This window comes from Hippoglossus stenolepis, chromosome 11 (genome assembly GCF_022539355.2).
Source record: "Hippoglossus stenolepis isolate QCI-W04-F060 chromosome 11, HSTE1.2, whole genome shotgun sequence".
NCBI classification, from domain to species: domain Eukaryota; kingdom Metazoa; phylum Chordata; class Actinopteri; order Pleuronectiformes; family Pleuronectidae; genus Hippoglossus; species Hippoglossus stenolepis.
In genome coordinates, this window is record NC_061493.1 from 22,628,959 (window position 1) to 22,653,915 (window position 24,957).

The 24,957-nt window shown below is 46.2% G+C and overlaps 1 protein-coding gene across 8 annotated transcripts in view; it reads right to left on the minus strand.

Moving 5' to 3' along the window:
- The window catches only part of pard3ab (par-3 family cell polarity regulator alpha, b), a 197,905-nt gene that overhangs the window by 73,323 nt on the left and 99,625 nt on the right, over nucleotides 1-24,957 (minus strand). For 7 of the 8 annotated variants that reach the window (XR_004697901.2, XM_035171370.2, XM_035171371.2 and 4 more), the window contains 8 exons: nucleotides 23,083-23,222; nucleotides 22,773-22,901; nucleotides 20,487-20,522; nucleotides 17,147-17,194; nucleotides 10,818-11,006; nucleotides 9,785-9,955; nucleotides 6,144-6,294; nucleotides 389-575 (listed from right to left, as the gene is read on the minus strand). Coding sequence is in view for 7 of the 8 variants with exons in the window: in XM_035171370.2 (XP_035027261.1) it covers nucleotides 389-575; nucleotides 6,144-6,294; nucleotides 9,785-9,955; nucleotides 10,818-11,006; nucleotides 17,147-17,194; nucleotides 20,487-20,522; nucleotides 22,773-22,901; nucleotides 23,083-23,222 (1,051 nt within the window). In the remaining variant the exon portion in view is untranslated. The remainder of the gene's footprint in view (nucleotides 1-388; nucleotides 576-6,143; nucleotides 6,295-9,784; nucleotides 9,956-10,817; nucleotides 11,007-17,146; nucleotides 17,195-20,486; nucleotides 20,523-22,772; nucleotides 22,902-23,082; nucleotides 23,223-24,957) is intronic. The other variant, XM_035171367.2, reaches the window with a different exon arrangement.

Below are 24,957 nucleotides of genomic sequence, written 5' to 3' on the forward strand. Positions count from 1 at the left end.
CCTAAAGACACATTATGATGAATTATGAATGATTGACAGCATAGTGTTATGTTCCGTTAATAAAGATGGACGACGTGACAGCCCCCCCGAAGGTGAAGCCAAATCCTCCTGATGGCCCCCTAGTGGCTGGCAGCAGTACAGGTCATGGACCTCACCTCCCCCATGTTGGCAGATGGGACAGATGTGTAGCTGTTCGGTTGAGTGGAAGCTTAAACCCTAAACTCAAGATGGTGGCGTTCCTGCATATTTTTACACAATGGGAGGAAGTGGAGACGTGTCGTCCATCTTTATTTACAGTCTATGACAGTTCAGCGAGTTCAGCGTTTAGTGTTTACGCTGCGTCTGACAGACGGGAGGTGAAGGAAGCCAGAGCTCGGGTTCGACCTACCTGTCGGTCTGAGCGGGCGGCGCTTTGGCCCACGGAGGCGTGGTGTCAGCGGCGAAGCCCACGTCGTCATGGGAGCTCGATGACGACTGGTCGGAGAGGTGCGGCGGGAGGAGCGGCGGCCGGTCGTCCTCGATGATCACAGTGTCGTTCTGCGGCATGTTGACGGTCGGCGAGAGCTGGTAGTTACCTGCAGGAGACAAGATCGATTATGTTCCTATAATCTCCTCATTTATTTAAAGTAGCTCCCACATTCCTGTTTTCAACGTCATTCACACACAAGTCAATGATTTAAATCGAATACATTCTTTAAACATCTTTTTACCATCACATCTTTTGCCTTATAGACAGTGGGAGGAAGTGGGGACGGGTCGACCACACAGTCTACGTTCCAGACGCCATTGCTACCGACTGAGAACGATGTAAACGTTTTAAACATGTGACGTTCTACCTGCAGGTGGACAAACCATCTCAACGGTGAATTATTTCCATAAAGATAAAGACGTGTGAAAATTAATTATGTTCATATGTCAGAACAAGCTCCGAGGAAAATGTAAGAATAATAACAACATAAAAAGTGTAGCTGGTCATTTTCTCGGACCCCGAGGAGAGAACGTATTAGTGACAGCAGGAAACTGTTGCAGTAAAAATACAAGTTTCCAAAAACATATTTTGAAGTCGAGTGAAACTGCTCCTGGCTAATCAGCTTACACCGAGCGCAGTTTGGCAGCCGGCACAATGGAGTTCCTGTGTCAAAACACTATGATTAATTCAAGCTGTGACCTCACACAAATAAAGATAAAAAACTCCGCTGTGCTGAGGGGAAAAATAAATAAAATCGTCTCTTTTTCCAGCCTCTGAAAAGCGAGGCTTAAAACCCCCCCCCATTGATATGCAGCGCATGACTTTGTCTTTAATCTGTATTTTGAAATTGGGTGCAGGCGGGGGAGGCGGGGAGGGGGGGGGCTCCTCGGCATGAAAAGAAGGCTTCATAAAAGCCGTGTGCACGGAGCTCAGGGGGAGAAGGTTGTTTGTCTGGAGGGAGCGTTTGGGCCTTAAAGCCGAGGACCTGGAGGTCTGAGCCAGGCGAGCACGGAGGGAATCAATGTGCTGCTGAGCGCCGCTGCGTCCGGCCGCTGTGGGTGAATGGCCTGGTGGCAATGGGAATGAATGGAGGGGACACGGGGGGGGGGGTGGGGGCGGCGTGAAAGAGAGTGTGTGTGTGTGAGCGTAGTTTAAAAAGTCATTGTCAGTATTATTATATCCTCAAATACTGAGAAGCTACAAGTGGAAAGTTTTTCCGGATTTTTACTATGTGAAAGTGAAGAGACTTCATTTGAGGTTTCTGGTGAATATTCTGTTATTCTGGATCGTACCTCGATGATCTTTATTGACATACATCCTTTTTAATAAATTACCACAAAGGCCAAACTTGGGAATCTAAGTAAATCCAAAACTATGGATTTTCAGTGCACATATCGATATTCAGAATAAAAGAAATTGACAATGATTTGATATATATATTTAAGAGCATAAGATAGAAGTGTCTATTATTGTGTTTTTAAATGAGCCTTTACCCTCAAACACACACAACAAGTGAGGCGGCATTGACAAAAGTGTGTGAGTTCATGCACTTAACCCTGTTGAGACTTTCACTACATCAACTACAACTGTTGCACTGGTTTCAGTGTGTGTGTGTGTGTGTGTGTGTGTGTGTGTGTATATGTGTGTGTGTGTGTGTGTGTGTGCTCTGTTCTGTCCTCTCCTGCTGTGTGTTTGTTATTCACTGTGATTTAAGGTGGGTGTAGCATGGTCACCTCTCTCTATGACCACACACACACTCTCTCTCTCACACACACACACACATAACAGACACACACACACACACACACACATCCACTTAATCCCATTTCCCTAAGCAGTCCAATGCGCAACACTGAGAATCCCATCAATGTCACAGTTTGAATCACTGCAGTACAATCAACTGGCAGCGAGTGAGTAGAAAACCAATGAATCTGTCAGCTCAGTCGCCCGGTGAAGGGAGAGAGAGAGAGAGAGAGAGAGAGAGAAACAGCCTCTTTGTCTTAGTGCCAGCCGTCCTGCCGGAGAGAACAATACCACTGGCATGTGGACGGAGCGCGCTGCCAGCGTCACCTGGAAATCAAACCAATAAACACGCATTATGTTTCCCAGCGGCTGTAATAATTTCTCGCTGAGCTGCGTGCGGAACAGTACGTGGCATTTCATCTGAGGTGCTGGAGGAGAGAGATGCTTTCTGTGGAAAACGCCTGAACACTCGAGGGCAGAGGGGCAACGGGGGTTCTGGATGAAAATGGAGATAGGAGGAGGTGAGAATAACACAGAGGAGTTTTTCTTCCCCCCCATCTCTTTTCATTTCGTCTTGCCTCGCTCTCTATTTGCATAATTAGTAAGGAGGTTACTGCCAGGGGTGCTGGGCCTTGGAAGCCACTGGCCTGGAGGAATAATTAAGTCACTCTCTTATCGCCGCCATCTTCAGGGCGCAGAAAGCCGGCGAGTGATCCTGAGAGCGTGCACGGGCCAAAAAAACCAGAGCCGATATGTTCTGAATGGGAATGATGTTGTTTTCCAAGAAAGCCTAATGCATGATTTATGTTTCGTGGCGCTCTCCCCTCACGACGAATGAACAGGCCTTTTTCAGAGCAACTGCGAACCACCGCCACCGCTACCGACGCTCCGCACGAAACAACTTTATTTATTCAAGGGAAGTTTGCTGAGCTCCGCTTTCGTATTCACACACGTTCACATCTGGGAGCTGCCAAGTCTGCACAGACGTTGGCTTCTGAGCAGCAGCAGCTGAGAGTCGGGGGCGTCCGCCTCTCCGGACCATTCTGTGCGTTCAGACCAGACACAACACCGCCGCCGATGGTGAATCCCCAGATTTACGTTAATGCACGGGAGAGAGAGTTCTGTGTGGAAACAGTAAATTAGCTCGTGCGTTCGTCTGCAGGGATTTGAACTCGAGACCACACGTGTCGAGAGTTACGAACCATTCAGCTGCTCTGTGGCTATAAACACTGACACTGCTCCAAGCATAAGTCAGGCTCACCCAAATGTAGGAGTTGGTTCTGCCACATTAAACACAAAGAACCCAATGTTTGTGTTTAATTTGTATTTATTATAACCCTCGTGGTGTCTAGACAAGCAGAGAGTTTTGGGTTTTCCACTGTCCCCGTTTGGAGATCTCTGACAATCAGAATCAATTCAGCTCGGTTTGTGTCGACTAAAAGAAACCTGTGGTGTAATTGTTCGTTCTATAACATCCTTATTGTTTAAACCCTTGTCTGTCAAACCGATTTTCTCAATCTGAAGTTCCTCAGATAACAAATAACTACACAAGGGATCGGTTAAAAAAAACCCATGTCAATAGTTTTTAATTCCCTTTCAGTTGCTTCCTTCATGTCTCATCTTTCAACTGGGGAACTCAATGAAAGACGGATATTTGGTTGTTAATGTATAAAACAGCTTTGAAGACTTAAATCTTGTTTGCGGAGGGAAGCACCAGTTTCTGAGCTTTGACCCACGTGACCTTTTATCCTGCGTTTAGCTGAACAGTGACAAATCAAACTTTAATCCTCTCCCTACCTGTCCAACCTCACGCTGACACAAAACCTGAAGAGCAATTTACTGAAAAAGAGTAAAAACGTACTTCGATATCTCTGTGTCGGGCCTCGCACATGGAAAACTGATTCTGAGAAAACAGGAGGGAGGAAGATCCCCAAAAAATATTTGACACGACTAACTGACGCTGGAATTTCCCCTTTTGGTGGTCAGGAGAAAAAAGGAAGTGGTCCACCGGGCTGATTAAGTGTTTAATAAGCAGGGAAATGTCTCGAGCGTCTGTGATAGTTGGTAATTAGATGGAGCACATCCCCTCGTCAGGCCGACCTCTGAGGTCTCCTGCATCCTGGTGTCCTGTTCTGTTCGGGGAAATATAAGAGGGGAGAGGTTTCCCCCCCCCGGCCGCGCTGACGTCTTCATCCCTCTGCTCCGTCCAGTTCTGAGGTGAAAACACTCAAAACCCACGTCCGGATGATAAGAAGGCCGCAGGTCGATGACGAGGCACGAGCTGTTGTTTTTTTTTAATCCTCGGAGGTCGAGGGACGGATGTGACTGAACACTGTGCGAGCGCTGAGGCGACGTTATCTGTGGCTTAATCCCTCCTGTTGTTACCAGAGCTGATTACGATACTGCACCGAGTTCTGGATGATGTTTAATCTTGAGGATTGAGGGCAGAGGATCAAATACCAAGAACAACTTTGTATTTTGGATATATATACACCTTTATATCATACCTTTACTTTCACCTGACTGATTTATCGACAGGCTGATATGAGCATTTCATAAATGTATCGGTATCGCTGTTTATATTTGGTATATTTGGTTGTTGTCTTTACTTTGTTGTCCTGTTTCCAACACAATGTTTTGCTTCTTTCTCACTTGAAACTGACTCTTTGCTCTTTTTCCTCTTATCCATCATCAGTAAAACCGCAACTGGTACAAACTAGTCCTTCTTGTGATGCCTGCAAATACCCGAGAATGCTGAAGAGAAGATTACACTGGAATTATTCTGTCCTCTCCACTGGCTTGAAGGATGAAAACATAACTGCCGGTGCTGTTTGCGCTCACTTGAGTGTGTTATTTAGAAACACAGTCATGAATAAGCTGTCCCTCAAACAGTATATGTAGATATTCGGACTCTTAAGATCGTACACGTCCCTTTTCTCTCTCGAGCTTTCACGCACGATTTGTGTCTGGGAAGAAGCTTAAATGCGATGTTGATTTTCTACAGTCTATCAGAGTGAGTTCGTGCGTTTGCCGGCTTCACACGGCGTAAACTCCTGCAGTTATAAAATCACTGGACCCGCAGATACAGACATCACATAATGTGACAATGAACTCCTCCGTCACCGTAGAGCAGACGCCTGCTGCTTCACCTCTACATCTGTCTGGTGCTTTCACACCCGACCCTGCACGCTCATTAGAAGCCCTCGTTGTTTGTTCAGCGTGGACGAACACAGCCTCCGTCACTCACGACTCACACTTCTCTCTTTGTTTACACCTACAACAGTGCCGGTGTCAACCAATTTGCATGAGAGGAAAACAGAGGTCCCACTCTGGGGTTATGTTGCATTAATTAACGAGGTGGAGTTCGTTTAATTAAAAAAAAACAAAAAAACAGATGAAAAGTTGGTGCAGCAGCTCTTCCAACTCTTCTTCTGCTTAATTAATTTACATTAGGATCTGCTGTGAACCTTCTCTTCAGCAGTAACTTGCAGAAACTGAGCAGAGGAGGAGGTCAAAGTGTTTATCTCGAATCGCATGCATCGTCTTGGTATTCTGAGGAATGCAAAGAACAGTGACTGCTGCGGAAATGTACAAACTGAGGAGTTAAACCATCTGTTAAAGAAAACATGAGGCAACTTCAGCTCCCATCCATCAATCACTCAAGTGCTGCACACACACAGTTCCAAACAAACGCGTGCACGGCTCCCACGCAGATTAAAACATGTTTACTAATCTCTCGCAACACAAACTTATCTCCGAGCAAAGTCAGGTCATCGAGAAAAGCGATGAATGAGCATAGAAAACTAACACAAACATTTAGAATCATCCTGAAGACTCACTTCCACGTCTAATCACAGAAAAGGTTCAGTCAGAAAACAGTCCATCAGGCCAGAAGAGGAACAATTCACAGGGAGAGAGTCGACAGTCGTACCTATTGTGCGCGGCATCATTCCTTGTCGTGGCATCAAGTTGTCATCGAGACCCTCCAGGCCACCGTACAGCGAGTGAGAGATTCTGCGCTCGTGGTCGTCCAGGGAGGTGTTCATGGTCTGCTGGGATCCCAACGGGCTGCCTGGCGTCTCCTGGTTGAAAAAGCAAGAGGTGAAATTAAAAATAAACAGTTTCCCTCTCTGGCTACGGGCTGTTTGGTTCCGTGTATCCGGGCTGAATGCTCCAAATGGTTTGAATAGTTGAACCACTTGAGAAGCAAAGAGCAGATTCACGCTCACGAAGAAGAAAGACAATACTCTAGATCTATACATTAACGGGAAAAAACGTCCAACTGGCACCTTGGAATAAACCGAGGCAGAACTGGCCTTGATGGTATCTGCTGAGCAGTAGTGAACGGACACGAGGGCTACTCCCCATGCTAATGCTAGCCGTGTGATGAATGGGGATGGATTTCCAATAGGCTGTTGAGCCACAGGCAGTTAGCCGTCTTGACATTTCCCCGAGGACCGTGCGATGACACTCTCTTGTTTGCTGGACAAATAGACCGTTTGCTGGCCCCGTCATCCCTAAACATCCACTGCCTGCGTTGGCTCTCCTTGTTTGTCCATTGGATCGTTGGGTGTATTGATTTCGCTACGGTTTCTGCATTTATTACCGGAGACGATGACAGCCCTCGCCATAGAGATAACCATCATCGCCAGCGCAGCGTGACGAGCGATAACGGCATCGCATTCGGGTCAATATCGGAGCCAAATTACCCCAATCAATGACTGTAACTAGTGAGGCTGGGATTTCGATTTTGGCAGAAAGGTCTTTGCCCAATGATCCTCTCAGCTCCCGAGATGCTCGAGGTGCTGGAACTACCGAGGACGACTCGACTCTGATGTAAACAAGCAAGTGCCGTTCACAGGAGAGGACAGGAAGTGGACACGTGAGGAGGAAGTGGACTTCAGATTAGACGACAGAAACAAAAAAACATTATGCTTAGAATTGTTTTAAAAGAGTTTGGGTATTATATTCACACACGTGTGGACAGTGCTGTGAGATCATTCAGACAATATCAGGAAGAACATATTCTTTTCCTTTCTTTTTTCGAAGATGAGGACGCACTAATGAGCTCAATATTTCTAAAACCATGGCAACAGCCGTGGGGATGATCGAAGGTTTTGAATAAACTAAAAGTCTAATTTGCAAATGAACTGGTGATTACAGCTTTTTGATTAAACGAAATTTCTTCTCTCTGAATTGTAGTTTAATAAACAAGTGATATAAACTGAAAATACTGGAACTAAAACCAGCAAATTGAAAACTGAGATAGTTAGTTTTGCACCAGACATAAATCATATCTTAAATATAGCATTGTACACATTTTATTCTAATTTCAAAGTGTTCAATTATTCCTTTCTTGCAGGTCGAACAGAAATAATTCCATTGATTCATAGTAACTGAAAAAACACAACAAGTCTACCACAGAAACAAACTTATTTCTAAAGTCGCCATATGGCGCCGTGGCTGTTGGCGTGCGGCTTCTCCTGACTTTAAATGAGACACAGCAGTTAATGGATCGGCCAGCTGACGGGTCGGGGTGAGACGGCTCAGTAATAGTCGAGGGGGTTCGCCATACTGCGGGCGCATCGACAAATCACACGGCAGCTCATTGCATATTCAGGGCGATAATTGAGCTCCGGGAAGGTCTCGATCCCATCAGGTGCCAGTGATCAGGAAGTCAGCTGCTCGGGGGGTGCGGCCGTGTTTCTGTGGGGACGCAGGAAGGAGCTGCAGCGTCTGGGCTTGTGATTTATGCAAAGGCGAATATTTCAGATTGATTTGAGACACAGGGAGGAAAGTAAATACAGGATTATTTGATCTCATATGTCAGTAAATGTCAAAATGAGTCAGAGCTTTCAACCTATAGCAATCAGATATTATTTGATTTTAACTGGTGGCTGATGGACAGCTGGTTATGAGGTATTAACAATCTGGGGGGGACTCTATAGGGACTTTATAAATCAGCTCTGAGCCACATCTCGGAGTGTGAGTGCATTAGATTGTTGTTTCCCTTCTCTCTGAGTGTCTTGGACACTATTTCTTATAAATAGCCAGACACTTTGACAGCCTCAGGCCAAGCCTCCGGCTCTGCATGTGAAGCAGAGATTGACGAGACTCCCAGAGCTCAAACTGTATTCATCCACCGTGCTCTCTGTGAAGTCTCACTGCCATGACATGTCCACGATACACACACATCCACACAGGGTATCTGTTTACAAACCAACACACTGCGAGATCCCTGAATATAAATGCATACATGCATAAGCTGGATGTACAAAAACACAAACTACACACACATGGGGGCAGACACAGAGATGTGTGCGTACACACACACACACACACAGACACACACAGACACACACAGACACACACAAACACAAAACACAGCTCCAGGCTTAGCCTCTGCTTTCAATTACCAGACGGGCCGAGGGGAAATCAAAACTTTGACACACCAGGTTGGAAAAGGAGAGCGAGGGAGCCAGGCGATGCCAGAGGCATGCACGTGCACGCGGACGTGCACGCGCCTGCACACCAACACACAGCGGCGGTGCACAAAGACTCAGCCTCAGCTTTCAAGCAGGCGACAGGCCAAGGTGTACAGAGAATGTAAAAACATGACATTGAGGAGAGGGAAAAAAGTTGTGCAGCTCAGTTCGCAGCCATGTTTTGATTCTTCTCCTCCAGCTGCCTCGAGGGAGGAGGGTGTGTGGGAGGGGTCGCTGAACTACTGTGACCCGACTACTTATTTTTATCTCATGAAACGATTCATTGCCGCTCTAAAGGCATTTCCCAGTGGTTTTTTTGTTTGATATTGTATCTGAGATGTGGCTCCTGACAGCAGCAGTGTCACAGGACTTTAATTCATCTGCATGAAAGCAAAACACGGGAAATTTGATTAAAACCACTTTGATCATGAAAGGGTCAGAAACAAACCAAATCCTGAGTGTTATTAAATTAAATGTGTCACATCTGTAGTGGAAGTAATAAAAGACGTCCACATCACCCGTGTTAAACTCTCAAGCTTTGTAGAGTGAAACTAAACTACAATCTGGATTTCACCCAGTTTCCTTTTCTTAATAGTGAGAAATTGAATCTTTTAGGGATTTAGTTCTAGTGTTTTGGCGCAGGAGTAGGAACAGGAAGATGGAATCCTGGTTCAAATCCCAGCTGAACACGTTAAAAAACAACCCTGAACATTAACGGTGAATGAACGTCTCAATACCTAATGTTGACAAGTGCGTATGTTGACATGTCCGCCTTCCAGTTTCTCCACTGGAGTTGCTGGGGGGGTCAACAGTTAACTCTGGAGCGCGGCGGCGGTAATGTGCGGCTCGGAGGCGCGAATGTGTAAGTGTGAAGCAGGCGGCTGCTGGAAAAGGTCATGTGTGCTCAGTCGGGGCAAATAAAAGAATAAATCATTTATGTTTATGTGCTGAAACAGTTCCACACTGCGCTTTCTGTGATAGATGAAGAAAACGGCTTCAGACTCGTATAACTTCATATTAATCACATAGTCATCTGGTAACTATAAACTCTGTATCAATCCAATCCGTCTTTCCGCTCGTCTCTCACCTCGTTTCTTTTGGCCACTCGTCGGGCCACGATGAGCTGGATCATCCCTCGCTTGTTGCCTTCCGTCGACATGGACTTGCGCAGCGTCTCCATGGCGTCCTGGTTGGTTTTGGCCAACAGCGACTCACTATTGACAGCGATCAACTGGTCGTTCACGCGAAGCCGCCCGTCCTGTCGGTGGATTAAGAGATGAGACACAATAAAAGACAGTTTCGAGTTTTTCTTCAACTACCAAATGGTGCATGCTGGGTAATTATTTAAAAAAAAAGGCATCAGCCATAGCTCGAACTTAACAACAAGTTTTATCTGATCCAACTTGCTGTGTCTCCTGTTTCTATTCATGATCCAATCTCTGACGGAGAAGAGCTTTTAGGTCCATTATCATGTGCTGTCAACACAAGCTGGAAAACAATCAGGTTGAATTCAGCTCTTTAGACGACCACAGAGAATAAAGCACTTTGTGCTCACAGATGTTATCGCACAGTCTCGTCTCAGACGCTGACAAACAGAAAAAGTTGTTTTACTTCACTTTCCCTGTTCGGAGTTGTGATCACATGATGTTACATCATACATCTGCTACGGTCTAACCTGAGATTTTGACAATTTAAAGGAACATGTTGTTTAAAGGAGACACTCTGCTCATATTCAAGTTGATCATATTAACTTGTGTTATTACTGTAAAAGGTTTTCATGTTGTAATGTTCAGACTGTCCATCGCTGCAGCTCCTCTCTTCAGCCTCTGTCTCAAACACTTGGTTTTAGCTCCTGTCTCTTTAAGACCCCCCCGATAAAACCCTGTCTGCTCTGATTGGCCTGCTGGACGACTCACGATCCTGTATCTGTCATTTGTGCATTTTAAATTTGCATAACTTTAACATTCTCCAAAAACGTATATAACACACTAGAGGAAAGAAACTACCTAAAGCATCATACGTCTCCTTTAAGAGATTCTTCAATCCTTGAATAAACAGATGTCCCCTTTTTAAACCTCTCCACTCAGACCTTTAATTAATCACAGCACAGGGGGTCTTACCTTACAGGCGGCCCCCCCGTTGATGATGGATTTGACAAAGATGCCCAGGTCAGCGTGGTTCTCCTTGGAGCGGTTGCCTTTGACGCTGACGCCCAGACCTGCTGAACCCGAGTCGCTGAGGGGGATCTCAAAGGTCAGGAACTCCCTGGTCCCATCTGGAGTCAGGACCAGTTCATCCTCCTCCGTCTTCTTCAAAACAGAGACAGATTAAAAACTGAGAAACCAAACAAAGACACACACACACATCTTTCTAGGAACAAGCCCTCACAACCAAACTCAAAAATCTCGAGCTCACATTTAAATTCAATTAAATGCTCATGTGATTAATTATGCAAAAAGCAGGAACATTCACGCATTAATTGCAGCCTGGAGCAGCAAACACAAAAGGCCCCTGGAGCCCCGCGACGCTCTCCCCAGGTTCCTGCGGGTTAGCCAAAGGGCCAAAGTTAAAAGGACATTCATTTGGCCACTTGAGGTTAATGAAAAGTGCTTGCACATAAATTGCAGCAGGGCAGATAGCGGGGCGGTAAATCAGAGCGCCAGCTCATTAGCTGCATCAGATATATTAGTGTTAAACAAAGCAGCACTCCTACGTGTTAAATTAGAAACCTGGAGTTAGCAGGCAGCGACTTGTGTTCTTTAATCAACGCACACTGCTCAGGTTCATCGGGGCCAAAGGTGGATTTACGCTGTTGATAGGGTTTTATTATTGCTCCTGTCTGGTGTTTAAACTGAAAATAATTCATTTCTATTATCAAAAAACCAGCATGAACGTATATGGACACGTATAGAAATGTAATTTATCATATTCGTTCCAGAGAAATTATCACAGATATTGTTTCTCTGCAGTTCTTATAATGAATCATTCAGTAAAACATCGAGTCTAAATGGGATTAGATGTTTGTTTAAAGCCTGGTTTACGTTCGCCGTCCCCGTTTTTATAAGCACGCCATAAATTACATCATTTCTGCCGGTCGTGCATTTCCCCAACTTGTTCGACTTGGCGTTCGCGGCACGTCCAGAGCGACATGGACCGAACTGGAGGAAAGAGTCTGTGTAAAGGTCGGTCTCTGTACGTGCATCTCTATGACCCTTCATTAATGACGGAGCACGGAGATTCTCAGACGGAGAACTGTCGGTGAAGACGGTCGACTGCAGGAATCACCGAGCCCGAAGTGAAGTGGTGCCAAACGGTTCTGTTTGTGTTTCTTTCTTTGAAATGGTTTTTGAGTTGTCCTCCAGAAACCTAATGATCACAGACGGAGGGGATGGACATAGGGATCATCCTCAGTCCGAATTTACCTGAAGAACAAAGTCCACACAACCACACACACGTGGGTTACGATGCCATCGAACAGGAAGTAAACTTCTCACTAACCCTGAACGCAGCAGCTTAATTGACATGTTGAGTGCTCGCTCTTTCTCTCTTTGCCTCCACAACAGGTGCTTCTCTCGCTCTCATCCTCTCTCTCCCTCTCTCTCTCTCCGAGCTCAACAATAAAAAGCTGTTCTCTCTTGCTTGTTATTTGACAGCTGTCCTCTGAATAGACGGCTGCGTGCACACTCGCCGCCTGGCAATTATTGTGCACGCCTAATGAATTCAATCATCGGGCTCGGTGTCAGCATGTCATTAGCTCCCTTTGTTTGCCGGGAGAGAGATGGAATTGCTCTCGGTAGAACAGAGAGGAGAGAAAGAGGGATGGAGCAAAGTGGGAGAGGAGGAGGAGGAGGGTAAAAGCAGGATATGCAGGGTGAGGAGGAAAGGGAGGGAGCAGAAGGAAGGAAGGAGCATAAAGGACGAGGGAGAATGAGAGGCAGCTCTCTGGGTGTTTTCTGAAAGACGTCACTTTACCTGGAATACATTTGTGACATAATTAAAACCAGAGCGGGCAAATTGGATATCAGACAGGATTAACAGAAAGTGTTAATATATTGTAATAAATTCATTTTTTTCTGGAATTAAATCCAAGTCCCCAACAATTACTTTGTCATCTTGAACCTGAAATGATCCCGAGGACGAAAACAGAAGCAGAGAAGAGTCTTGTTACAATAAATCATAACGATGAAACCACTGTAAAGTCATTTCAAGGTCGTGACATGTATTTACTGATACGAGGGATTTAGAGATGAACAATATCTTTAATGAAGCAAAGAATTAAATCAGATTTACACACAAGCCAACGTCTTGTTTTCAAATCCCAAACACTACATTGCAAAGTATCGGTTAAAACTAATTCTTTGATTTAAAAACTGTTTAACACTAAATAGAGATATATACGAACAATTACCAGCAATATTTATATTGTGAGCAAAGAGTTTCCACTACAACGATAAAAAAAACCACAAACTTTGATGAGTAAAAAGCTAAAAAGTCGAACATTAGTTGTAGTTGTACGTTGCACCTCCTTCTTTCATTTCTCAGCTGATCACATCACTGAATTTCCCACATTCAGCAGCTTCCTGATCCAAAGCCATGATTTACCAGGGGACTTTAACAAGCGACTACATCATTCTATCATCAGTGAAGTGGGATTATATTTAATTAGAAAATGTACTTTGTTTAACGGCGTTGTACGGAACTAATAGACCTGGGAATTTACTGCTAGAAAATAACAAACACGGTATTTGAGTATTGGACTATTTGCTCAGCCACGTGCCTTTAAATGTTGCTTTAAAGCACCTTGTGACTGTGTTATATGATTAAATCGTATCATTATTATTAAACGAGAGAGGGAAGAGAGGATTTTAAAAACAAAAACGGGCCGAGGAGGAAGGAAAGAGGAAAGAGGAGAGAAAGGTGAGGAAGAAGAGTGATGGGCTGGAGGAGGAGGGTACAGGGACAAATAGAGCGCGGGTGAAGAGGCGAGGAGCCGAGGAGAAAAGGGCGAGAAGAATGCGAGCGTGACAATGACAGAGGGAGCGGGGCGAGCGAGTGTGAATGAGAGGCAGACAGAAAGAGATGAATCCATGTGGAACACAAAAGGAGACAGACACTGCCACCTCTCACTGTACGTCTGTATACCCCCCCCCCTCTCCTCCTTCTTTCTCCACCTCCAACCTTTTCTTCCACCTGTCTTTTTTTGTTCTTTATAAAAAAAAACTCTGCTCACTTTCTTCCTCTTGTTACCTCCATCTCTCTCTCTGTCTCCCTCCATTCTTTAATCTTCCCGTTTGTTTTCTGAGAGCACGTCTGTGCTAAACCCGCTGAATTCGAGGGAGATTTTCGTTTTTTTCTCTTCGTCACTGAGACGATGTTTGCGCCACTTGAACACTGAGCTCGTTGGAAACCGCAGAGTTGATAAATCTCAAGCCGCCGGCTCTCTGTTTCAGTTTGGACGGGGCTTTTTGGAAAACCTAATGCACATTGTTGTAGTTTGCCAACTGGAGGAGGACAAAGAAAGAAATGAGGTTTGGCAGATTCTTGTAACCGATATTTCACCTCGTGTTTCTCTTTCACCCTAAATCAGCTACTTTCACACCTGAAAGTCCAAACCCACATCGGGACCAAGCTTCACATCTTTTGGGCTCAAAGCAAACCTGTTGATTTGATAACATCTGAGAAAGTTGCTGGAGGGGGTGGGGGGGTTGGGGTTGGGGGGTGGCACTGGCAAAAGAAAAAGATGGAGGTGGAGAGAAAGAGATGGGGGGAGGGGGAGAGGTGAAAAGGTGAGAGGGAGGCAGTGAAGGGTGTAATTGGTCAGGGAAGTCGGGCGTGGAGAACATTGTTGGCTGCCAACTGTGGCACAATCCATCTCTTCTAATTCATACTCTGCCTCTCTCTCTCTCTCCCTACTCCTCCCTTACTTACTATCACTTCATTTATCTCCCCCCACTCTCACCCCCACGTCTCGCTCCTCTGCCGAGCGACCAAAACCCCGTGGACACACTCACCCACCACCTGTGCACCGTTATTCCTCGGTCGGTTTTTCTTGCTTTGTCCTAAAATAAACCTCAGATTCTAAAATGACTGAAAATCTCTCTCTCCGTCTCTCTCCTCTCTTCTTCTTCATCATCTCTCCGCCACACTCCCCTCCTCTTCCCTCTATTCATGTCTGCCTCTATTTCCCCCCCTCACCTGTCCTCCTCCCTCCCTCCCCTCCTCTCGCTCTCTCTGACACGTCTCGCTGTAGCTCCATGCTGATAGACCATGAATATCAAATACCGGTGTGATCGACGGAGCCGAGACTGGCTCAGCGTGGAGCGAGAGTTAGGGGAAGGCAGGGTGTGTGTGTGTCTGTGTGTGTGTGTGTGTGTGTGTGTGTGTGTGTGTGTGTGTGAGAGAGTGAGCCCGCAGGTCCATGCGTGTCTATAAGTGGATGCGTGTCATTATAAACACGCAAAGCAGCGTGTGCACTCGCTGCAAATGTCATCCTTATATACTGTGTGTGTGTGTATATATAAGTGCGTGCAGACACACAAGAGAATACAGCATGTGTTGGAATAACTGATACACACACTTCACACTTGTTGTCCAAAACTAATCAGCTGCCCTCTTCTCTCTCACAGTCCAACACAATGTAACTCGCTCTCTGCAGCTCCACAAGCCACTAGAAACCATTCATAACCTCATCCAACCCGGAGCAATTACATCAGCAGCTGCTCGCAGTCTCTCCACGTATGTGCGAGTGTACTTGTGTGCGAATGTGTAGAGGTGTTTTGTGTGAAGTTCGCCATATGGCTTATGTGAGTGTGTGTTTTTTGTGTGTGTGTGTGTGTGTGTGTGTGTTCTTTAATGTGTGAAAGCCTCAGTATGGTCTGTGTAACTGTATACTGTGAGAATTGTGTGTGGAGTATATGCTGTATGGGTGGCTGCAGTGTGTGTGTGTGTGTGTGTGTGTGTGTGTGTGTGTGTGTGTGTGTGTGTGTGTGTGTGTGTGTGTGTGTGTGTGTGTGTGTGGGCCAGGTGGCAGCTTGAAACATCACTTTAATTAAGCCGCAGAGCTGTTCTGTGGTGGAACGGCCCTCTCTGATTGACTCGTACGTGTCACCAGCGGGCCGCGACACAACACGGGAACAGCATCGAACCTGCTGCCACAGAGCCGCAGCCATTAATCCCTGCTGCGACGCCATCGCACCAATAAGGAAACAAAGTTACGCAACTTTTAGAGAACGACTCCCCGTTGTGATGAAACCTCGATGGTGAAACACATTTTGTGAAGCACTTATATTTTGTGACATAATAATAAGCTTCATGGGAAAATAGTTCAGTAGCTGTTAAATGTACAATGTGGAACTTCGGCCACTAGGGGGTTTCTCAATCAAGAGCTAGTTTGGCGATGTCGTGAAGCAGCGTGGGATCGTGGGAGTTATCGGAAGTTATCGTAGAGACGGGAAAAGCCAAACGCGACAAAAAATAAAACGTCCCGCTACCTTGGATTAAATTGGAGATTTCTTTGGGTCTGAACATTGTTGAAGATCGCTTGGATAATATAAGAACAAGTAAAAGAAATGCATAATATAGACATTTCAATGAAGAAGTGTTACATATTATATCGTTAGAAAATGGTAGAACAACAATATAAAAGCAAGATACTGCAAATGGAAGTGTCTCAAAATGTTTATCTGCTGTGTCATGCATAGAAGACGGCCTCGGTAAAAACCTCCATCATTTCACAATGTGCCAACAGATTGTTGCTTCTCAACGCGGAGAGGAAACGTGCACGTGTGACAGATAGCATCTTCGCACTGTGCCGCTCGTGGCTTTTCAATGCAGCACTGCAGTAATTTTCCATAAGCCTGTGTGACTAATGGCGTAAACAATGGAGCTGAATGTTCGCGTTATGGGTCTATTATAGGACTATCAGGGCAGGCGTGTAAAGACAGATGCTTTTGATCAGCGCTCCATTGTAGGAGCCAGGTGCAGGGAAAGAGGATTTGCGTCTTTAAGTGTGTGTGCGGTGTGTGTGTGTGTGTGTGTGTGTGTGTGTGTGAGCGAGCGAGAAAGAGAAGGAAATGGGGAGGAGAGAGGGAATGGAGGGAAATGAAGAGATGAAGAGTCGTAACAAAGAGGCAGAAACAAGAGGAAAACTAAAAGCAAATTGAACAGACAACGAGAGAGAGAGAGAGAGAGAGAGAGAGAGAGAGAGAGAGAGAGAGAGAGAGAGAGAGAGAGAGAGAGAGAGAGAGAGAGAGAGAGCGAGAGAGAGAGAGAGCCGTTAGGAAAAGAGACAGAGAAAACCCACTGAAGTGTTTTGTTTTTACAGCCCATTGGCAAAGCAACAAATTACTTAAATGACTCCCGGTCTATTTGTGCAGCCGGCCAAAGTATCTCATTTGCCTCCCCCATACAGCAAAATGGCCCCAAGCTTGTGATGTCATGCAGCGGTTACCTCAATCAGCCAATGGGGTTTCCCGGCTATCACCGGCTGCCTCGGTTGCTGAAGGGAGCAGTGGACAAGTCAACAAGTTAGACACAAGTTCGGCCCTTCGGAGAACAGTCACTGACAGTCAGTCACAAATACAGGGGGGATGTAAATAAATAAAGAATATGGTGGTGAAGGGGGTAGAAGTCACGGCTGAAGGGTCAAAGGTTCACAGACGCACCGGAACATTATGAAGTGGAAACGAGTTCCAAATCAGATGTGTTTGCCATTTTGAGTATTTATTTCACATATGAGGAACACAGCAGGAGATTGTTTGTTCACAACATCAGGAAAATGTCCGGATCATGCAGTGTGTGTGTGTGTGTGTGTGTGTGTGTGTGTGTGTGTGTGTGTGTGTTGGCCACCCACACGCCTGAAAGCCGAATTCAACAATCCAGAGCGTCACAGCTAATGACAGCCTCTAGTGGACTGCTGTAAAAAAACGTGGGTGATGTTTGGATCACCGGAGCGATTTCTAGAAGTGAGTGCTTTTTCCACTTCAGCTGTTGCATTTTGTCTGCGGTGGAACTCTTGACACAGCTCTCTCTCTCTCTCTCTCTCTCTCTCACGCCAGGCCGACCTCAAAAGTGCCAGCTCCAAAGCTTGTATTTATATATTACACTATATTCTGCAAGTTTGTATTTTAGATTTTTAACTAATTGCACTTTTCGTCACTGTAAAAACAGACGAAACTAAACAGAGGCAGTACAAACATTACAGAAACTAAAATCAACAGATATGCTTGAGTTGCATTACGTGTTACGAAGACCTCCACACATTTCATTCCTCATACTACTTTTGATCGAGATGATTTCATAGTTAATCTACAAAAAGTTTGAGTAATAAAATTAAATCCAACTTATTTATCAAACTAAACTGGAAAACAATGCGACCTGACCAGCAACACAATTCTCTCATATTATTTAGACTAATTGAGTAACGCAAACATTATATACTCTAATATTGAAATCATCATCATTTGCTGCTCCAACGCTCAAACTTCAATTCTCTCTTCACCTACAGGAAACAGACCTTTGACTTGACAATGGATTATTGTCCATTAAAGGCTGAAAGCTGAACAGCATCATGGTGCCTGTGTTGCTGTTGTTGTTGTCGGCGGCGGCGGCAGCGGCGAGATGTTTAAAATGAGACGCCTGACAACAGATAACATCTGAAAGGTACTGAGTCCATTACGGTGGTTGATGTTCCGGGAAAGGGAGAGGAGAGGAGAGGAGAGGAGAGGAGAGGAGAGGAGAGGAGAGGAGAGGAGAGGCTCATGTGGAGGTTTGGAGGCAGGAGGGCAGGAAAGGAGGGAGGTGAGGGGAGACAAAATGGGGGCAGAGAGGAGACAGCATGGCCACGGTGCATTTCCTCAATCTGTCTGACTCCCTAAGTCCCTGCGGTCACATTGATTTTTAGGGAGGTCAAGATCCAAAATAAGAGAGAGAAAACACTTTCTCTCACTTCCCTGAGCCCTGAGAGGTGCGGTAGGTAATATATGATCAGCTCCCATGATGTCCTGTCAGAGCTGGGGGCAATAGTGGCTTCCAGCAGGTGCTCGAACAAACTATTAGACTTTGACACTGGAGAAATGAAGTTGTTTAAAACATTTGAAACTCTCCCTGCTGCTGTTCCTTGAAATGACAGTAGGACGAGTACGACGCTGACGAGGTTTGTACAGATCGTAACATTTGTGAGAGTTGGCAGCTCTCACTGAAAAAAACAACAGTTAATGCTGCAGGACTGATGTGCCACGTGTGCTCACGTCTGAGCACACGTGACACGTCCCAGCCGCCGCCACAATGATCATCAGAGTGCTGCCTCTAACGTTCCGTCATGACGAGGAGGGCCGTGCACGCAGCTGGCAGGTACGACCGCAAATCAGATTAAACGGTCAATTACGCTTCTAACGTGCCCGACCAATTACCTGCACTTGGCCAGATGCAAACTGGAGGTGAGGCCAGATGTGAAGATGTGAAGTGTGCGCTTTGTAAAATTACAACTCGAGCTCGGTATGTAAATGGCGGGTTATGAAAATCTGAAATAGCTTTTTAATACGAGCAGTGAAGACAGATGTGCGTCTAACAGCTGCTGGATCCTTTGAGGGTCGTGTGTGACGCTCAGGACGTCCAGGCTGATTCTTCTCACGAGTCGTGTGGAAAACCTCGAGTGTAGTTCCTCCAAATATCAGTTATGACTGAAAACATGTATTTTGTGTGTATTTGAGAATATATATGAAATAAGCAACAGATATTTCAGTCTTTAACCTTTTGAACTCAATAGTTCCTCCAGTGTCTACTTTGATATGTTCGCTTACTGTGATGTCATTTCTTGGAGTATTTTCAAAACCCTCTGTGCAACATCAGCGGTTAGAGGTTATATACGTCAATAAACCATAATAAATGATGAAAGTACCGTATAAATTGAAGGAAATACAAAAACCTGACATGTTATTTCACCATATTTTGCTACATAAACACATAAAACATGAGAATCCATGAGATTTCTAAACACAGAAACATGAACAAGGTATTTCTTAACGCTCCCTAAGTTATTTGAACAATGTACATTTTCCCCGCTCCTCTCCTGCCACCATACCATAACGATGTATATGTGGATACAAATGTCAAGTCGCCCTCGTTATAGATGAATTTGTCTCCGTCTTCGTGGGCGTTTAGCACGGAGACGTGCACGGCCGGCTCTGCAACTTAAACCAAACAGACTGTTTGTCATTCCCGTCACACGTCCGAGTGAGTCTGCGGCGAGCGGGGCCAGACTGACAGCCTTATCCTCCGCCGTCAAATAAAGCAAACGTCCATGTGTTCTCCACCTTCGCCGACAAACACAGCTCTGAGCGGAGTGATGGAGCAAATTATTCTGCAGCACAGTTCGAGCGCTCCATACTGATGAAGCATGAAATTGTGATTTGTTGGAGCAACTCTGGGTTCGAGATTAAAACGAGTGTTTCTGACAAACATTTACATGCACGACTGGTGACTTGCACTTTGATTAACCAGCTAGTTTACTCCGGAAACCTGATTTCATTCAGCTTTCGTTTGTTATCCCAACTAGATGATAACGCTCGGTGTTTGTGGAGCGTCACACACGTAACCAATGTGCATGAGCGGTCATGTAACGTGAGGTTTCAGGCGTGTGCGTGTGCACGAGGATTTAAAAACGTTCCGGAGCCAAAACACTCGTGTGGACAGAGATGGTTTCAGTTTTAAAACGTCGTCGTCAAAGGAGAGTCAGAAGTTTGGATGTAACTTTAGGGTTTGATTGCAGGCTGGTGTTGGTGGTGACTTACCGAATCTCTGGGGCTTTGCATCTGGGGCTCGGCGTTCTAGAGGATGGAGGGAGGAGGGGGGAGGGAGGGAGGGAGGGAGGGAGAGAAGAACCAAGAGTCATCAAGAAAACAAAAAAACAGTGAAAGTCTGAGCACAAAGGAGATTGTTGTGAGGGAACTTGTGGATGAATGGAGGCAGCGTGATGAATACATGTCCATGCAAGATATGAAAATGCAGACAGATGTTTGTTCTGTGTGGTGCACGTGTGCTCAGACTTGAAATATTAACTGTGGGTTACAAACTGCAGTAGAGCTAACAAGGACAAAATGTCAGAATCGTCGAAGGTGTCCTGGCGCTGGGGACAAAGGGGGAGACGTCAGCGCTCCCTAATCAAAACCCTTTCAAGTTGTTTCACTCTCTGGAGTCTCAAACCGTCCAGCTGCCATGAAGACAGACGCTCAGTTCCTCTGTCTGATCTGCATGCTGAATACTTTGCACTATCCACTGAATCTCTGCTGCAGCTCTTTGAACAGACCTTTTTTATTTTGGTGAGCGCTGGACTTTGAACCCTCAGGTTTTATAAAGTCTGCTCGGGGATGAAAAATAATACTCGTGTTTTTGCTCTGCATGAAATTGAATATCTGCTGAGAAGTTGTACGTACGTTATCTCGTTACATCTATGTTATTATTATTATTATTATTATAAGTAGTAGTAGTAGTAGTAGTAGGTGGGGTCGGGTGTATGGGTTCTTGTTGCGCTTTGGCACAACCTGTAGAAATAATACAACAGCTGCTGACTTTTATTTTTCATTACGTAACATTAGCTTTAATATACAAAGCTCAGTAACTGCCATTTTTAATTCAAACCTATGCTCCAGGAAAATCTGCCGTTTTCACTTAAACTCAGCTGAGCTCGTTTTCGCTCACGTTTCGTGTTTTTAATGATCCGATGTCGACGTGTAGCCTCCTCCACCTCGGAGCCACCAATTCTTAGCCCAGCTCATAACTCCAGATACAGACTGGCGCTGCTGGACCTCATCTCCCTCGAGTCTTTACATCACCCTCTCCCCCCCCACAGCTGATAACCACGGATCAAATAAATCCGCTCATCTAACGACGCTCCGTCAGCCGGACTCAAAGCAGCGCTCTAATCTGGAGATGAGTATCGACCACTGTGGCACTTCCATCTCATCCAGCTTCACCCGTGGCGACAGGCAGCCAATAGCCTCGTCTGCATCTCCCGCTGTGATAATTGCCACCAATCAGCCATTTGATTGACAGCACTTGTGAGCAAATGGCTGCCTGTGCCTGTAATGGCCCCGGTGACTGTGGAGGATGCTGGGAGAAACCATTTTTAAGACAGCGGAGGGGTGCTCGGTTCTTTACTTCGCATTCGTGCTTGATAAAGTGTGTTCGAACCAAAACAAAGCACTTGAGCCTCCGTGTTCGGCTGCCTTGTTTTCCTCTTATGACTTCAGACGTGCAATGCTTCAAACTTTTGTTTTTCTGCAAAAACAATGCAGTACAGCATCTGGCATCAAACATTAAAAACACGACCTTGACGCGAGCAAACGGCTGTAACAAGCGCACCAAGTGAATTAGCACCAGTTTGCACGGATCACTGAAGTTACGAGCTGTGAGTGGCATCTGCCCGGCCTGAGTGACAGCAGCTGCATCCAGGAGCAGCGCCGCCTCAGATCTCTATGGCGGTTCGCTCAGGGTAATATGCCTGATGTTGCCTGATTGATATTCAAGCCAAGTGTGTTCTCCCTCTCTGTCGACTACCTGCCCTGCGTCTCTCCGTTCATCCCCACATCCATCAACCTGGCAAGTCAGCTCGGAGGCGAAAACACAGCGAGAGCGGTGGAGACGCAGAGATAGAGGAGGCTACGCCACAAAGCGAGAGGAAAAGAGAAAGAACTGGCGAATAAGAACGAAAGCAGCGGATGAGGGAAGCGGATAAAGAAAGTCAGAGAAGAGGAGAGGGTGGTGGAGATAAAGAGAAACGATTGAGCTCCACAGGTTTTCCTCTGAGGGCAGCCGCGGCTTGATTAATAGAGAGGAGTGCAGCGACGGAGTGGGACAATCACTCTGCATGCTCGGCTAGCGTGTGGTGTTAGCGGGGAAATGAGAAGACAACACGCCACTCACTGGGGGGGATTAACGCCACTCATGACAGCACAGGAGCAAAAACTCTACACCCGTCCATGCGCGGAGGGGAGCGTGTACTGGTGTGAAATGTTTAATGCCGACAGGATGAAGAGTTGAAGGAATGTTTCGAAAGAGGTGGAGAGTGACAGACGTACCACTTCTCGGGGGAGGAAGGTGTCTTCCTGGCGGAGGATCAGCAGCCCGACGGCGCCACCCATGGGCGTGGCCCTGAGCAGGGACACCACCTCCTCCTGGGTCCGCCCGTTTAGGTCCACTCCATTCACCTGAGCAGGAGACACGTTAGATAGACACGTTGCAGGGATACTAATATTCTGATATGAACTCAAATTAGAAAAATCTGAATAAGCCCTGACTCATAAACAGCATGTTCTGATTAACGAGTTAACAGAGTAAGGTTAAATTCGGTGAACGTCTGAAATCTGTTTTACTGCCACAGTTCCTCACCTCCAGCAACCTGTCTCCTGCCTTGAGGCGGCCATCTTGGATGGCAGCTCCCCGAGGCAGGATGTTCTTTACGTAGATGGGCGCCGAGCCGCCGATGGGGACGTCCCGTGACGTGATGCTGAAGCCGAGTCCCTCGGGACCTGCGGGACGAGAAGTGAGGAGGGAAGGTGTCGGTGATGAGAGTCTAGTTTTATCTTGAGGGCACAAGCAGGAGCTCCTCTATTTCCTCGGGAACCCTGCAGCTCAGGATTCAGTTCGTACAGGAACCAGTATAACTCTTCAAGATTTGTGCAGGGAATCACTGGGGCGACAGTCTGAGGAGACATTTGGCTTCAGTGAAGTTAGAAGTTTAATCAGGATGGAAAAGTTTCAGCTTCAGGAAAAGAAAACAAAGGATTTCCTCATGAAGGTGCTTTTGTCTCCAAAATAAAACATTTAAATTGTTATCCTGGGACTTTTATCTACTGCACTGATTCCAAAAGTTTCTGTACTTTTACGAACTCACATCTATAAACATAAGGCCCAGGTTGAAAACTACTCTTTTCCTCTACCACTGTCCACAAGAATCCAGTCCGGTCCCACAGCTCTGATGGAGACTCTTTATCCTTCAGAGCTTTGTGCAGACACTGTTTCCAAATGACATTGTGGCTAAAACAAAGTTGATATAATAACAATTATGAGCGTCGGTGCTGTATCAGCGTCCCGGCCCTAATCCTCGCTGCCTGCCTGACTGACTTGATGCAGAGAAAAGCAGAACACTTAGCAATTCTGTTTCACATCCTCCACCTAATCCCCGACATTGATGAGCCAATCAACTTCCCACAGGCAGGCGCGGTGCGGTATTATCCTCACCGGTAAATGCCCGTAGCGTCCCCGGCTTTAGAACAGGGAGGAGGATCTTTAAAACTCCCATTAGCTTGATTAAGACGTACCTAAGCAATTTCCTGTGCAGAATGGGATTCTTTGATTGATTCTGATACTCCCCGGGATTTGCGAGCAGACCGGTGTTTGATTCAAGCACATAAACAATGCGGGAGTTTAATCTGCGCTCAAAGCTGTGGGCTTAAAGTCGGTACTCAAAACAAAACAGACGAGCCAAACGGCCTCTCGGGAATCGCTGTTGATCCCCGCAAGTGTCTGCTCCGAACAACAGCGAACAAAAGGTGGAATGAGAAAAGATAACATCTTGGGAGTGAGAACATAACAGATCTCCCGGCAAACGTTACACAGCGTGCGGCGTGCGGCGTTTTCTCCGGGTGTTGTGACAAAGTGGAGAGGCGGGAGAGAAGAGGAAGAAGAAAAAAAACACAACTGCGATGGAGGAACAAGTGAAAAATAGCCACGAGCCGCGATGGAATATGCAACAAGCAGATGGGTGTTTGTATCTCCTGTGTTCTGGCTCGGTTCCAGCCCCGAGAGGGCGAACGGATTCGGGTGAAAACTTCAACGGGCATATGGCGCGGGCCCGTCAGACTCTTTCTGTGGCATTTGACAGAACACCGGGACCAGCGGCTGCTTAGCAACAAGCGCTCCGGCCCCGAGACCTGGCACCGGCACCTGCTATCCTGTTGGCATAGGTCTGCACCACCTGTGCCAGCTGTCACTCAAGGACTGCACCGAGGAGATCTCTCCCCCCCCCTGAAAGTTTTACTCTTTCACTCTGCATCTCCGCCTCCCAGATACTGTGCGGCTCCTCGGCCTCGGGATGCTCGACTCTGGATGTTTTTAAGCCTGTTACATCATCGTTAAGACTTTGCTCTGCTTCTGTGTTTGTTCCTACACGTGTTGTGATGCGCCAGCAGCGCTCGTTTATTCAGTTGGACGAGTAAGTCTTGGAAATCACAAAGAATCCTTCGTTCTATTTGAGAGCCAGTA